The sequence below is a fragment of the Pyrus communis genome, chromosome 7, assembly GCF_963583255.1.
Source record: "Pyrus communis chromosome 7, drPyrComm1.1, whole genome shotgun sequence".
Classification (NCBI taxonomy): Eukaryota; Viridiplantae; Streptophyta; class Magnoliopsida; order Rosales; family Rosaceae; genus Pyrus; species Pyrus communis.
This window is the reverse complement of record NC_084809.1, coordinates 9,553,440-9,570,415: the sequence shown is the minus strand read 5'-3', so window position 1 is coordinate 9,570,415 and position 16,976 is coordinate 9,553,440. Positions and strand designations below refer to the sequence as shown.

The 16,976-nt window shown below is 35.1% G+C and overlaps 1 protein-coding gene across 1 annotated transcript; it reads right to left on the bottom strand.

Moving 5' to 3' along the window:
- Positions 1 to 177: 177 nt before the first annotated feature.
- On the bottom strand, positions 178 to 3,470 carry LOC137739938 (probable xyloglucan glycosyltransferase 5). Its single transcript, XM_068479693.1, has 6 exons — positions 3,355 to 3,470; positions 2,446 to 3,171; positions 1,930 to 2,238; positions 1,545 to 1,835; positions 1,286 to 1,399; positions 178 to 1,194 (listed from the first exon to the last, which is right to left on the bottom strand). Exons 2-6 carry the CDS (start codon positions 3,139 to 3,141, stop codon positions 544 to 546), a joined length of 2,061 nt encoding a protein of 686 aa, XP_068335794.1. The 5' UTR covers positions 3,142 to 3,171; positions 3,355 to 3,470; the 3' UTR covers positions 178 to 543.
- Between the last annotated feature and the right edge of the window lie 13,506 nt (positions 3,471 to 16,976).

Here is a 16,976-nt window from a genome sequence, read left to right as displayed (position 1 = left end):
CGTTGCCTGCCGACACTATTTTTTGCTCGCCCTTTTTTTCCCAAGAGACAAACTCCTTTTACAAATGGACAAATGCAATAGAGTCTGGTTGCACCAGAGTTCGATTTTCCTTCCTCTTAAATTACAATAGTTTAAAATATCGCTTTTTCGGGAAAAAATTGAGAGAGAGAGAGAGAATGCGGTATCAATTCAACTAATGCAATATACAGAGTTATACATGTGTAAAATCTGAAAGTTCAAACAATTAACAAACCTATCTGGCTCCTCTAAGAACACTCCACACAGAAGCAGCAATACATAGGATAAAACTGTGAAAGGCCTACATTCTTATACGTAAATAAAACTCACCGATAATTTTCGTATGTCACAAATAAACCAAGAAAAAAAATTCACAAGGACAAAAAAATAGCTAGAAAAGAATCTATATGGGCAATTTTAATGAGGAGCTATTTTGCATCTACCTGTTCCAGTCTTGGACACCAAGCATTCTCTTATTCACCCTTTATTTTTAACTTTTACCATGATTTTTTTTACCTCAAATCTCTATCTCATCTGCTCACCAATTAGGTCAAGACCCACCAGTAAAAATGACACACCTTGGAATAGAAGGAAGTAAAAGTGGACTCCTTGTGCTGATAGGAGGCTCCTAAGTGCAGCAGTAAGCAGTAAGAAAGCCAGAGCTAGCTCTTTCTTGTATATCTTGTTCAGTTTCTTCACAGGAGGAGGTTTCGGAGCGGCTTCTTGATGTTCGTTTAATTTGTTGAGCTCCGAGAGGCCACTATCTGATGTTCCTCGGTAGAGTTGTGGGTGAATCATCGCCTTTGTTTCCCTCTCCTCTAATTCTAGCAGGTCCGGCTCTGATGACCGACCTGCCTTCTTGGTGACAACCCATTCGTACGAGCTCCCCAACTTGAACAAACCGGAAACCATAGCGTTGAATTTGGTCACGGACATTGTGTTTTCGAACAGGAGGTAAGGGACAATGAAGGGGAAAGATCTAAGGGAAGGAAGAATGTTCATGAATGACATAAATACGGGCACGTAGCAGATAACCCACATGGATAGCTCGGCTTCGGGGACAAACATTGTCAGAGGAAGAATTATGCAGAACAATGTGAAAGAATAAAATGGGAGAATTAACTTCCTAAGAAGAAAGAATAGTAGTATCAAGTTTGCTTTCTTCCAGAACTTCATCTGCAATATGGCATTTTGTAGAGTTATTCTCAGAACGGTCTGATTCAGGGCAATACATTGATCAAAGAGAAGAATCAAATTGCAACATTACCTTAGAACTAATAATTGTTGGAAGGCACAAACGGAAAAGATGCATGGGACCAGAATGCCAACGATGTTGTTGCTTTTTGTAAGCTTCATAAGATTCTGGAAGCTCACAAAGGACCTGAAAAATCAGTTTCTTAAACTTGAGAAATCATTTGACCATATTATTCGCAACATGGAAAATGGCTTCTGATAAGGTACAAAATAGGTAACGAAGAATCCAAATAGTCGGAAACTGAACATAGGATAGGATCAGGTAAGGTAACCTTGACATCATTGAGGAATATGAATTTCCAACCACAAAGATGGGCACGAACTGCTATATCCATGTCTTCTACTGTTGTACGCTCGAGCCAGCCTCCAGATTCTTCAAGTGCTTTGATTCTCCAAACTCCAGCAGTACCATTGAAACCAAAGAAATTGAGGAAAACCCCATTAACCTGCTGTTCAACCTCAAAGTGGAAGCACAAATTAATGTTCTGGAGGCGTGTCAACAAGTTCTCATCTGTGTTGACAAAAGACCACCTAGCCTGAACTAACCCGAGTTCAGGATTGTCCTACCACATAAGTTAGAATTACACACAAAAATCAGTCACCTAAAGCAGAAATAGCTAGAAACCATAGAGAAAGAGCTAAATGAGATCTAGCCACCTTAAAATGGGGAACTGTGAGCTTGAGGTAGTCAGGGTTTGGCTGGAAATCGGCATCAAAGATTGCAACAAACTCATAGTCCTTTACATAATCACAATTCATTGCAGACTTGAGATTTCCAGCTTTGTAACCGGTTCTGACCAAACGATGGCGATAGATGATATTGACACCCCTTTGGTTCCACTTGGCTACCTCCCCCTTAATTAACCATTGTATGCTCTCATCATCAGAGTCGTCCAGAACTTGAATCAGCAAGCGTTCTTTCGGCCAATCGAGTTGGCAGACTGCTGAAATAGATTGTTCATATACCTATATATACATTTTTTGTTACATTCGTTGTCGCCAACAGAATGAATGACCTATGAAAACTACTAAACAGTAAAACATCAATTTCTACAGTTATACACATTTTTAATAATCTTTCCAATTATAAAGTTACTTATATTTGAACTGAAAGGACCAAACCAAGTTAGTAATTTTATCGAACAACAACTCGAAAAAGAATTGGATTGTTACCTCTCTCTCATTACACATAGGAATTTGGACAAGAACTTTCGGATAATTGCATCCTGGAGCTTCCAAATCGTCTGACTTCAATGGAACTTCAAACTTTGGCTTAATCTTCTTAAACTTGATCCAGAAGCAACCTAAACACAGCAGCATCCGGTCGGCGGACTGGATTAAGAAGAGAGCAACACAGAAGTTAGTCAAACCCTGAATTGCAGGAGCAATGTAACCGGCCCGGAACTCCAACCACGAAAAGTAAACCGAGTGAAGCCATCCTCTAATCTCCAAACTCTGTGGGATATGCAAATGCCAACCTTTGAAGTGAGCTATCAATTCAAAAGCCAGAAAAGCCAAAGCCATCACTAAGAACACCATAATAACCCTATACAAAATCCTCCCCTTCCCAGATTTCTCAGTCTCCACAGTCCCAAAAATCAATCTTTTTTTAATTGAACCAAGCAATGACCAAACGATGTTTCCAATCCAAGAAACAAAGCCAACTGCTTTGTGGGCTTTTAGAAGCAAAACCCATGTAAATTGCTTAGCATTCTTCCCTCTGTCCTTATCAACTGGCCTCAAAACTTCATCTTGACCGTTTATCTCCAACACTGAGTAATTAGGGTTCTCCATTGTTACCACCACTGGATTTCCCTTACTTGTACTCTCCTTTCCCCACCACCTTGAAAAATTTAAGCTTGGAGCCATTTTTTGCTCTCAAGCTTCAAACTTTAACTTCTGAAGTAGTAAAAAAAAAACAGAAATCCAACTATGAACAGTAAATCTACAGAAGCCAGATCCCAACATTGAAAATCTTAAAAACCCATTTCAGAACTGAGCACATAAAGCAGAACCAGCACTAAAGACTGAAAATTTGGCACAAAACATTAAAACCTAGAAACCAAAAGTGAGAAAACTCACAAACACATTTGAGGACAGGTACAAAAGAATCGATCAAAAACAGCAACAACTTGACAAAAACCAGTTCAAACCAAATGCAGCAATGCAGAAAGGCAGAGAGAGAGAGAGAGAGAGAGAGAGAGAGTGTGTGTGCGTGAATGGTCTCTTTGAACACTGACTAACATATGATGAAGCTCCACAAGCTACCAGAAATGGGAAATTACTTTTGTGGGGAAATGTTTTTTTTTTTTTTTTTTTTATATAAGAATTTTGTTAAACGTTTAATCCATGTGGGTCATCAACAGTCGCTTGATTAATCCACTATTATAGAAACAAAACCGAGACACAACGTTGCCTTTCCACGTATTACCCATTGCTGGACTGGAATTAAATAGTTTCTAAAATCAGACAGTAAATACAATAAAGTGATGACGAAGGTTATAATGAGCCATAATTAAATCCCTCGATAACTACGTGTTAAGATAATTAACTATAACAATGTATTCAGCTCTTATTGAGTTTTTTTTTATGTACTTCAAAGTATATTAGAATATCGATTTTTGAAAAGAAAAAATATTGCACTAAATTTCTTACTCCGTATAAATTTTAGAGTATAGTGTTCTGGAGTGTTGTATACTTTGAATTTTTAATTGTTAGATCTTAATTATTATATCTGAAAATAAAAATTTAACAGTTAAAGCGTTAAAAAACATATAATACACTAGAAAATCCCTGACAGCCATCTTCTTGTTAAAGAAAGAGAGCAGTTTGTTGGTATTGGTGTATGGAATTTGTATTAAGGTTGCAGACAATGAGGAAGATGAGCATGTGATTAAAATAATTTTAACTTTAACCAGAATATAATCCATTTTATAAAAAAGGACAAGAAAGTGGAATGGCCACAGACAATGCAGATCCCAAGTCTTAAAATTAACCTCAATCTGTTGGCAAACCACACACACTCACACACACGCACACATTGTGTCGGTGGTCTTAAAAAAATACAAGAAAAATCCTTTTAGGTCTTCTTTCTCATGTAAAGCAATAAAAAGATTGTTCATCATGTTCATATATCACAATCATGAAGTTTGCTCGACAAACTTGACTGTGTCTAGAAGTAGTAGGAGATTAAGATTCTTTCTAAGCAAGTTATATGTTTTAAATTAGAGTCAGTTTATCAGTAAAACTAATAACGCTGAGTCGCACTTCGAATTATGTTTTTATACTCTTAATTTACATATATCTTTAAAATTTCCTCATCACGAAAAAAATGAAAAAACCAAAAATTTATTTGACTCTCTATAATCTAATATGTTGCGTCTCGAATCATACTGTAGTGGAGATGGTTAGTATATTGGATAATAATATTTTTTTGATTTCACTAGTTTATTAAAAAAACTTATATTAATATACTAGGAAGACTTCATTGCATTTTCGTCTTAAGTTTCAGTTTGTATTGGACGGCTATGTTTGAGTGCATGCTTTTTGTTCTTTGCGCTTTCATCATGCAACGAGAGAAAGAAAATGCAATGGTTAAGTTGTACAACCAGTACTAGTTTCTTCCCATTTCTAAATTGTATTGATGTTCTTTAGGTTGCTACTATAATCTTAATTTTTCATTTTGATTATTGTTAATTAACAAACGATGAAATGTTTATAAAGATTTTTTTTTTTAAATTGCGCTTCTAATATTGGTTTATTGTACTCATCATCATAAGTATATGTACCGTACTCATATTTATACGAGTCCAACCTCTCCAACCGAGTGGAGACAATCACCATTGAACTAACGGCTAGTTGATTATTGTAGGGGGTGGTTTGGTATGGGATCCCAAACCAAAAATGGAATCCCGAAGCCTAAACTGAAAATTTTGGGGTGAGAATTTGAAGACCAATTCCAAACCAAAAATTTGGTATTCCTAATTTTTAGGGTAGCCAAAATATTTTTGATATTTCGGGATTTGATTTTGGGTTTTTAGGCTAAAATTAGAGATTTTGGACTAAGGGCAAAAATTTGGGCTTTTGGCCTGAAATTTTGTTGCTCAATTTCATATTTATTAAAATTTAGGCTTTTTATCTCATACAAATTTGAAATTATATACCAATTGAAATAACAATTCATTCATACCAAGTTAAATTGACGTTCCAAAGTTTCAAACTACTTAATTTCATACTTCTATTTCTAATATAATCTACTATCAAACTACTTAAATTAAACATGCATGCAATCAAAATAAATAAATAAATATATTTTTTCGGTTCGGAATTCCTGAACCATTGAATATGTAATCCCAATTTCCGTACCGAAAGCTCAGGATCGGTTCAATATGGAGTCCCGAAAATTTCGGTATTATCGGTTGAGAATTTTCAGTATGAGATCGGAATTTTTTTTGTTTGGTTGGGAATTTTTGGAAAAAGTTTTCAGCCCTAGATTATTGTAGTTTTACATTTTACTCAATTGAGAGAAAATTATCCTTCAATAAATGCAGTAATGCAAATGGTAGCTAGAGAAGTAAATGTACCAGTAAATACAATAAAAGTATATTATTGTATCTCATTACTGTGGAATGTGGGTTTTCTTAAAACTAAAGCACCTTTCTTGTATGACTTTGGAGACATTAACTTGTATTATAATTTTTCTTTTTGTATATGTTTTTTAAGCTTTATAGCCAAAATAATTTCTAAGGTTGACATAACTCCTCACTGTGGTCCCTGAGATTTTGAATTAATAGAAGTGGTTATCCACCATCAATCATTTTGGTCATACCGTGAAAAATTATGTTAAATAAGGACCAAAATGACAAAAATACCCTCAAATTAATAAATAATAGGCCAAATGATTTGACAAAAAATGAGGGTACTTTTGTCATTTTATCCTTATTTAAAGGAAATTTTCACGAAATGACTTATTTAAAGGAAATTTTCACGAAATGACCAAAACGACTGATAGTGGACAAAAGTGAAAAATTCTGTCAATTTCAGAGACCATCTTGACTAAAAAATCAATTTTTAATTTTCATTTTGATGAATAAATCAGTTATATTATGAACTCACCAGTAAAGACAATGCAATTCATGTGGGCAAATTTGTAATTTAAAACTGGAGTACTCAGCATTCCTACGAGTCATCGCTGTTGGGTGTTGCTTTAGCTTAACGTTCAAATTAACATTTTGGTCAACATGATCAGCCCACTAAAACATCACTAATAAGAAGAAATTTGATTTGTGATCACGTGTAAAAAAATGACCAAAAAAAGTTTGAAGTGAAATGAAGGCAAATTCTGAAAGAAACTGAAAAGAAAAATGGTTTCAAATGAAAGAATATGTTGCAAACTTAGCCAGGTTCGAATCTCCTTTTACATAATTCAAATGATTTAGTGTAATTATTTCATCATCTGTTGAGAGAGAGGATGTGTTGGGACCAGTTTTCTGGTAATCGAGTCCAAGGCTCAATTTCAATATTTCCAAGTAATACATACCTAACATCTCTCTACTCCTTCAAAGAGTTTTGTAATTTTATTTATTTATTATTTTATTTTATTGTGAAAGAAAGAGTTTTGGAATTCAAGTTATTGCGAATATTTATCCATATAAATAAACCTGGCATTTTGGACCCGACCCGATCCGACCCGTTAATATTAGTATTTGGATGGATGTTTAACGGGTCGGGTCGCTAACGGGTGAACCCGTTAAATAACGGATCACTTTGAGTCAACCCGTTAGCACCCGTTAGTTGAGGATGTTTTAGTAATTTCAGTAAAGTCTTAATAACAAAAAATAAACTTTATGCAAAAAATTATTATTATTATTATTAACAGGTGTTAACGGGTGAAACGGGTGACCCGTTAGCTTAACGGGTCGGGTTCAGGTGACCCGTTAGCTTAACGGGTTGGGTTCAAGTGATCTATTAACTTAACGGGTCGGATTGAACCTGACCCAAACCTAATAAACCCGACCCGTTTACAGGTCTACATATAAACATAAACAAAATCATGTATACGATTCATCTCCTCAGTCAATATCGAGTAGGAAGGAAAGAAGAATATTACTACGCCCACCAATGCAACACTGTGTTAGAAATAATGTGTAGAGCAAGAGATAATGTACAGGGATTAGGAGGAGAAAGTACGCCGGCATCCATTGATTCAACATATTTAGATACTTAAGTGGAAAAGGCTTAAGTTGACGTACTTTGGTTGAGCTGCCCGTAGAATACTTTAACAGGAATAGGCACGAAGCTATCTAAGAAATGGCTTGTTTGGAACTTACATCTATCTCCCAATGCTTACAAACAAGAAGGTTAGGAGTGAAAGCCTTTAGTCGCCCAATGTGGATTACTCTTTTTTCCAAGAACAAGAAGAACTAGCTCTCAACAACAGCTGGAGGCGAGGTGTCTCTATTTGTAGTTGACCTTCAGAACGTCTTCCTTCTCATTAGAGTGCCTATTTATAGGCTTGAAATTTACATGAAAAAGGTCTTAACTAACTACATATTACATACTTACCCAAAAGTGAACAACCACATAATAAATATTATTTACAACACTTTCACTTGGATGTTCACCAATTAGTGGTAGTTGCCTTGATAAATCCTTGCTTAGAAACCTAGTAGGGCAAAACCAAAATGAGGGAGAAAAATCGAGCACATTTTAAGAAATATTGGTAAGGTGTAGGGGTGAAATTTTTTGCGATAAATCGATTTACTGACCAAACCATACCGGTCGGTTCATAATGGTATGGTATAATTTTGACATTTTTTCATAATCGGTTGGCATTATACTGAACTGACAATCAATGGTTTGGCTTTGGTATTGGATTTTGTATACCGTCGGTATGCCATACCTACCAATATATATATATATATATATATATATATATATATATATATATATATATATATTTTTTTTTTTTTCTTTCTATTTACATATTTTAGGTATTTTTTACATGCTTGACATGTGAAGAACTGGAAAAATGTAAGTATTGCTATATTTTTTCTAATTCTAATTATAGTACTTCAATCCAGTGTTTATTGATATTTTTAATTTATTATTCAATATTACTTCTTATTCTAATCATACATTTTTTATATAACATTTCAATTGAAATAGATGATGGTTCTACATCTTAAGCAGGAACATCAATTCCAAGTGCTTCGAAGAATTGATTCATGGAAGATTTCACATGCATTGGTTGTTGCTACTTCTGTCACATCCCGGCCGGGGCGGATCACTTCCCGAGCCCACTCCATCACCGTAGCACGATATTGTCCGCTTTGGGCTTACCATTCCCTCACGGTTTTGTTTTTAGGAACTCACGAGCAACTTCCCAGTGGGTCACCCATCATGGGATTGCTCTAGCTTCCTTCTCGCTTAACTTCAGAGTTCCGACGGAACCCGAAGTCAGTGAGCTCCCAAAAGGCCTCGTACTAGGTAGAGATGAGAATATACATATAAGGTTCACTCCCCTGAGCGATGTGAGATGTCACAATCCACCACCCTTAGGGGCCCGACGTCCTCGTCGGCACACACGCGACTAGGGTTAGGCTCTGATACCAAATTGTCACATCTCGGCCAGGGCGGATCACTTCCCGAGCCTACTCCACCACCGTAGCACAATATTGTCCGCTTTGGGCTTACCATTCCCTCACGGTTTTGTTTTTGGGAACTCACGAGCAACTTCCTAGTGGGTCACCCATCATAGGATTGCTCTAGCCTCCTTCTTGCTTAACTTCTGAGTTCCGACGGAACTCGAAGCCAGTGAGCTCCCAAAAGGCCTCATGCTAGGTAGAGATGGAAATATACATATAAGGATCACTCCTCTGGGCGATGTGGGATGTCACAACTTCAGTGATGTTGCATTATCAAAACAAGAAGTTATTTGTTTTGGGATTATAATAAGGGAATCTTATAACCAGAACCATACTTTTGAATTTTGAGTTTTTTGTTTATGCATTAGTCGCTACAATTGAATTTAAACAATTATATTAGTTAGACTTTTGAGTTTGTGAACTTATAACTATTTGAATTATGTTTGCTGACATTGTTCTTGGCTTATTAAGTTTTGATTTGATTTTCATTTTAATTTGTTAAGTCATGATTATGTTGGCTTATCATCAATTGAAAATTTGCTACATCAACTTCTTTTTCTCTTTTTTGGGTTGGTGCATGATCTTGAGCTGTTGTTTTTGTAGATTATTCGCAAACCATCGGTTGTGCTATTTACCAATCGAACCAGCCAATAATTTTGGCTGAACCGATTTTTTGTAGCCACAAGAAGACAGGTTGGTTGACAGTAACTGATTTTTGGTAATTGTGTATATATCGCTGGCAGGTGGCACAAGAAATTTGGCATGTTTTGCCAACCGAACCCAACCCTAGTAAGGTGTTGGACGCCAATAATGCAACCTCACTAAAACCTTGTCAGGAAAAACCAGTGGGATAAAATTCTAGTCGAAGAGAAATGAGCACATCACTCTTATATTTCAGTTGCAGCATATAATTGAGACTCCCCCTAATGAATAACTTCGCTGGATAAGTGTCTACCCCTAATGATAGTAAACCCTCATTCGACTAGCCATCTTTATCAAGTTTGAAGTAATGTGACTTTTGTTTTCAAGAAATTGAACTTAGGTAGAACTTGATCCTGAGAAGCGCATGAGTTTATCAGCAGTTGACAATAGCTTTTTGTATACCTGTAAAGGTTAGAGAAATCCTAAAAGAAAAAATATACAAGCTGAATAAAAAAAAACCACTTCACTAAGTCTCATGGCGAATATAAGCCATGTATAAAAATAGCCTCATAAGGCTTTCGATATTACTATACAATTATGTGAATTCTTTAACAGTATATTGCAACAATGTAAATTTAGTTTGAACTAATAAGAGTACTCATTGAGGCAATTTATACCAAATTTATACAGAGTACAATGTATTGGTACCGACTACTGAGTACATACTTTGAGCTTTGGGATCTTTCTTTGAAATCTTTGATAAAGATTTCACGGCATTTTCATTCTTTAAGAAATTTCTTCGACAATAAATTCTCAAGTGGTTAGTATGCAGTCTCCATATGCCATAAATCTCTATCCAAAGAAACCTTGTATTTATAGAAATATGGTTACATATATGATGACAAACATACTCATGTCTCTACTATGAAGCATCATGCCATATTAGTGAGTTTATTCACTCATTATAAACACCCAAGAATGACATTTGGGGTATAAACTATAGGCCCTTATTCCACGTTTTTCAATTACTCTTAAAAATGGAATTTGTCTCTTTTCAATTTGGTGAACTTTTTACTTTGTCGACATTAATAGCAAAACTTGGTTGAATAGTCCTTGATGATATAAGTAGCTACTATAGGGCTTGTTTGGAAATGCTTTTAAAATAACTGAAAGCATTTTTAGTGAAAATATTTTTGTAACCAATCCCTAGTAAAAATGCAAGTGAATCCCAGAAAAACACTTGAAATGCTTCTTAAAAGAAGCGCATAACTGATGTTTATTCTAGAAAGCACTTCAAGTGCTTTTAGAATCCAAAATCATTTTCTCTACAAGCGATTTCAGTAATTTTAAAAACACTTCCAAACGAGCCCATGATCATAATAATTAAGTATCATCAGTTTGTGATCCAACAATTCTCATTTTCAAGCGCCTGCTTATTTATAAGTATTCTCAATGCTTGGGTACAAGTGCCTCTTCGAGAAGTCTATTGTCATGACAAACAAATAAAGATGAATTACTTAGAGAATTGAATTATAAATTACTATGGATAGTCATTTAAATGGTGCTTGAACTCTATAATCTCCACATTTGGGGATTTCAAAGTTTGGAACCTATATATTTGTTATGCTTGAGGCATGCAACAGATTAACATACTTCACTTATGAGACAAGAGCGGATGTATCAATGCTGATTAACGACGTTCTTGAAATTGTCATTTCTTCCCCTGGGAAAAATTGTCTCGTAAGAGTGAATATTCGCAAAAATGGAGTAAATAAGAGCACAACCTAGAAGAAGAAAGATAAAATCAAATCCCAATTTGGATGGATAACCCATGTTTGTGTACACAATATTGCTGGTTGAAAAACATGTTTGTGTACACAATATTGTTGATAGAAAAATTAATCAAAATATAAAACTATAAGTTGAAGTGGGTGTCAGTTGTAATGGCAGATTTTGTAATTTTTGTTTATTTTAGATGCATTTAAGTATTACAATACATGATTGATATATTTATAATCAACATAAATATTGTTAATATTTAACTTTGTATTGATTTTATACAAAATCACTCTTTTATCTATTATTATCACATCCCCGCCCGGGCCCCCATCACATCTCAGGCTCGACTCCACCGTAACACGATATTGTCCACTTTGGGCCCCGACCACGCCCTCACGGTTTTGTTTCTGGGAACTCACACGAGAACTTCCCAGTGGATCACCCATCATGGGATTGCTCTCGTGGGAACTTGCTTAACTTCAGAGTTTCGATGAAACCCGAAGCCAGTGAGCTCCCAAAAGGCCTCGTGCTAAGTAGAGATGTGAATTTACATATAAGGCTTACATGATCCACTCCCTGAACGATGTGGGATGTTACACTTACTATGATTAGGGCACAAAAAAAGATACATTATGGATGGGTAGAGAACTTCGGATGGTAATTTTATAAATAATAAATGTATCTAAAATCTAAAATCCCATTAACTAATCAACACTAATAAGGAGGAATTTTTATTAATCTCCATATATTACGTATACAGAGGATTTTATATAATCCTAAATTTAATGCAAAGATTTAGTGGAGATGCAAATTTTAATTTATTACCTTCATAAATTAGAACAAGATTTTCATTTCCAAAAGTAGTCTTGCAACATGAAAATCTAATGTGCTATAAATACAAAGCTCTCTGATTCAGTCATCCATCACATTCTACTAACATAGCAAAAAGACCAAGAAAACAAACAATATTAACGAATCTGTTCGATAATATGGCTTCCGTCAGCTTTGTGGGACGTTTTTCGGTGCTATTTTGCATTACCTTCTTTCTTTTGAGCTCAGGTAAGTAAAGGAATTCTTTTGCGATCAACACTACTTTTTATCAATGATATACTCTGATCAATATAGAGCTCGTTTGAATGTACTTTTTAAATAACTGAAAGCATTTTTGGTGAAATTGTTTTTAGAACCAATCCTTAGTAAAAATGCAAGTAAATTTTAGAAATGCACTTAAAGTGCTTCCTGGAAGAAGCACATTACTAGTGATTCTTGCAGAAAGAACTTTAAATGCTTTTGGAACCAAAAAACATTTTCTCTAAAAGCGTTTTCAGTTATTTAAAAAACAAATCCAAATGAACCCATAAACAGTACATGTAGTGCAGATAACGTTGGTCATAACATAAATGATTGGTATTGAACTTGCAGGCTACGTCTTAGCAAAAATCCTCCCATATGAAATCGGGCCATGTGAAAGATTCTCACCTTGCGACACTTACTGCAAGAAACATATGAGTGGCGCAATATATTGTGGATTTTGCCACCTGAACAGAGATGGAAAAAACATGTGTTACTGTGATCCAAATAATGAGTGTAAACTTCCCCCGCATCCCTCTACAAACATGTAAACCTGCCCTATGGCTACCATGAATAAACAGAGAGATGGGGCAAACCCTAGTTTCATTCCCATTTATCTTTTAATTGAGTTGTACCCAAATCCTCAACTAATAAAACTTTGCAAAAGAAATTATGATCACAGCCTTTTTCTTTTTTGTTACAGCTATGAATTTGATCTTTACGCCGTTATTTTTGCTAATGCGTAAAATCATATTGACTTTGGAACAATATAAAGTGTCAAGGTGTGATCTTCGCAAGGTCACTTCGGTCACCAAATGTAGGCAATAAGTAAAACGAAAAGGAAAGAATTAGAAGATAATCTTAAAGAATTCATCTATAATTAACTAATTATTGGCAGTGTAAAAAATTTATTCGAAACCTCTTAAGGTGTGATTTTCCTTATTAGACCTCTTACTTAATACATGGAACAACCATAACTAGGTATCAAGCTCGGCTCACCAAATATTTTTATATTAAATTAGTATTGCTTGTGAACCTCTTACGAAGCAGATGGAAATATCATTAGACAATAATGTTAAATAAAAGAATGACATACACTGATATTGTCCCTACGTAGATCTCAATAAACCTCTAGATGTGAGATTTAACTCAAGAGACCCTGGTCTATCACTAATGGATTGTAAAACTGAACCATACCACCTAAATTATTTTATTTGTTTTGGTACGTGAATGAAAATCTATCAATGGTCAACTCTTACATTGACATCAATCATTTAATACCCAAAAAAAAAAAACGTAATCATCAATTTATCGACATATCTCTCTCACGATTTCTCCATCTTTATTGTAGAGCAATTTTTGTTGTCGGCTCCTGCCTTTGGTTTTAAGGTTGGAGGCAATCTTCTTGATAATCATTATGGGTCTCTTCCTTCTCTTATTTTCTGTTTTCTTTATCCAAAAATATGATTTTAGTCCTTAAAATTTAATTTTCTCCATATAAAATCTGACATAAGTTTTTTACTTGAATAAAACTTATTGACTAGATTCCACATCAACAAATTCATTAATTATGCTTGACTTCACACATATAAAAAAATTTGGATGCCTAAAATATCCTTATTTGAATTTTTTTTTTTTTTGATAAACCATATTTGAATGTTTGATGTACATAATTAATGCCATGTGTGTAACATCCCACATCGCCCAAGGAAGTGGATCCTCTATGCCTTATATGTATATTCCCATCTCTACCTAGCACGAGGCCTTTTGGAAGCTCACTGGCTTCGGATTCCACAAGAACTCCGAAGTTAAGCGAGTAGCGCACGAGAGCACTCCCATGATAGGTGACCCACTGGGAAGTTATCGTGTGAGTTCCCAGAAACAAAACCGTAAGGGCGTGGTCGGAGCCCAAAGCGGACAATATCATGCTACAATGGTGGAGCGGGCAAATGAATGTGGTGGGGACTTGGACCGGGATGTACAATGTGGATGGATGGTAAGGGAGAATTAATGATTTTACAAAAAAAAAAAAAAAAAAAAAAAACATTAATGTTATAAATTCATTGCCTAATATATAATAACATAAAACATGTCTAATATATGTTATTGTACATGCTTAATTAAGTCAATAAAATTATATTTTACATATTAATGTAGGTAAATTATTTCACACACACACACACACACACACACACATATATATATATATATATAAATGCCTGATATATGTAAAATTCATGCAAAATAATTTACCTAAAAAAGAAACATTTGATTCAAATAGTGCACCTACTATTAAAATTTTAAAATGTTAGATTGCTTAAAAATAATAATAATAATATACCCAATATATGTAAAATACATGAAAAATAATTTATGTCACATCCCGGCCCGGGGCAGATCACTTCCCGGGCTCGCTCCACCACCGTAGCACGATATTGTCCGCTTTGGGCTTCATTCCCTCACGGTTTTGTTTTTTGGGAACTCACGAGCAACTTCCCAGTGGGTCACCCATCATGGGATTGCTCTAGCCCCCTTCTCGCTTAACTTCGGAGTTCCTACGGAACCCGAAGCCAGTGAGCTCCCAAAAGGCATCGTGCTAGGTAGGGATGAGAATATACATATAAGGATCACTCCCCTGGGCGATGTGGGATCTCACAATCCACCCTCTTTAGGGGCCCGACGTCCTCGTCGGCACATTTCCGGCCAGGGATTGGCTCTGATACCAAATTGTCACATCCCGGCCCGGGGCCGATCACTTCCCGGGCTCGCTCCACCACCGTAGCACGATATTGTCCGCTTTGGGCTTACCATTCCCTCACGGTTTTGTTTTTTGGGAACTCACGAGCAACTTCCCAGTGGGTCACCCATCATGGGATTGCCCTAGCCCCCTTCTCGCTTAACTTCGGAGTTCCTACGGAATCCGAAACCAGTGAGCTCCCAAAAGGCCTCGTGCTAGGTAGGGATGGGAATATACATATAAGGATCACTCCCCTGGGCGATGTGGGATCTCACAATTTACCTACATAATAACAAACCCATATATGCAAAATACATGCAAACTAATTTACCTACATAATAAAACAATATTATTTTGTTTAATACTAATTTACCTATTATTTGTACATATAATAATAAAATGTGCCAAATATATATATGATATTGATACATATAAAATAAAATATCTACATAACAAAAGAATGCTATTTGATTCAAAATTAATTTACTTACAAAATAAAGCAATGTAATGTTATTTGATTCATTATTAATTTACTTACAAAATATATATATTATTTGCTAATCATAAATTTACATAAAAGTAAATTAATTACTTTAACATATATGTTAGCACTATGCATATATATATATATATATATATATATATATATTTGAACGTATAGTAGTACTTGCAATAATGATTTGTTCATCATAATTAAGGTGAGTAATGACATTTATTGATTTGATTTGAATATTGTGGCACAAGCTGTAAATATTTGGTAATAAAAGGTCAATTACTTTTTTACTTGACAGTCTTTTTCAAATTTGGGTTTTATTTAGATGTTTAGAATTAGACGGGGTTTTATCTAGGAAATAAGAGTTGTAAGGGTCTATATCTAAAGAACCCTTGATTTATTTTGGTGTAGAATTGTCGTCATGATAGTTGTCATATTTTGGCCCAAGCACACAGTAAACACAAAATTTTAGATCGAGTTATCACTTTTGATATGGGGTTGAAGTTGAAAGCCAGGGAACATGTTGGATTGTGTTGGGATTAGGTTTAGCCAGTACGATGTTATGGGTTTAGCGGGTGTAGTGTTATGGCTCTCGAATGTCTGGAGGATGTGGAGCGGTGACATGGTTTTATCCTTTTATTTTGTTTAAGTTTAATAATTTTCAGAAAGGTTCTTGGAGTTCGATTTTGATTTCTCTCTTTAGGAGATTTTTCTAGTTTGATTTCTCTTTGGTGTGCTACAGCTCCAAAATTTGGAGCTACGTGTGAAGGGTGGAGTAATTTGATTTGCTAGATCTACTTCACTTGGTGTTCTAGGATCATGACAATGATTAGGTGATGTGATTAGACTCATTGGCATCGTACTATTTGTCCCAATATGATTTGTGGATTTTGTTTTCACATGATCTTTGTGTAACACATGGTTTAATGATTTTATGAACTTGTGTAATCTTGTTGTTCCCGACAAGTTCTTGAAGTCTACTTATTGCTTTGTGACTAGTGATACTTTCATATACCATTTTCAGATCTAGTTTTTAGGACCCTTTTTGGGGCCGAATTTTTCATAATATGTATTTGTAATTTTTTTTCAATAAATGAAATATCATACTCTTCTTCCAAAAAAAAAAAAAAAAAACCATGTTAAACAATTTTTGCAACTATTGTTCATTAATGTTGCGAAATCTTGTGTTTTTTGTTTTTCTTTTTGACAAACAATAGTATTAGTGAGTTAAATTGTTGGTTGTTAGGGGGAAGAGAGATCAGTGGAGATTGAATCCGCACAATAGTGTATAAACATAATTACTTTTCGCTATTGCGGTAAATCGCCGTCTAGAAAA

Bases quoted from the DNA above. Each gene is read 5' to 3' on its own strand.
- LOC137739938 (XM_068479693.1), bottom strand. From the start codon at position 3,141: ATGGCTCCAAGCTTAAATTTTTCAAGGTGGTGGGGAAAGGAGAGTACA. The intron at 2,239-2,445 runs GTAACAATCCAA...ATGTATATATAG, and splicing joins CTATGTGTAATGAGAGAGAG to GTATATGAACAATCTATTTC. The intron at 1,836-1,929 runs GTGGCTAGATCT...CTTATGTGGTAG, and splicing joins TCACAGTTCCCCATTTTAAG to GACAATCCTGAACTCGGGTT.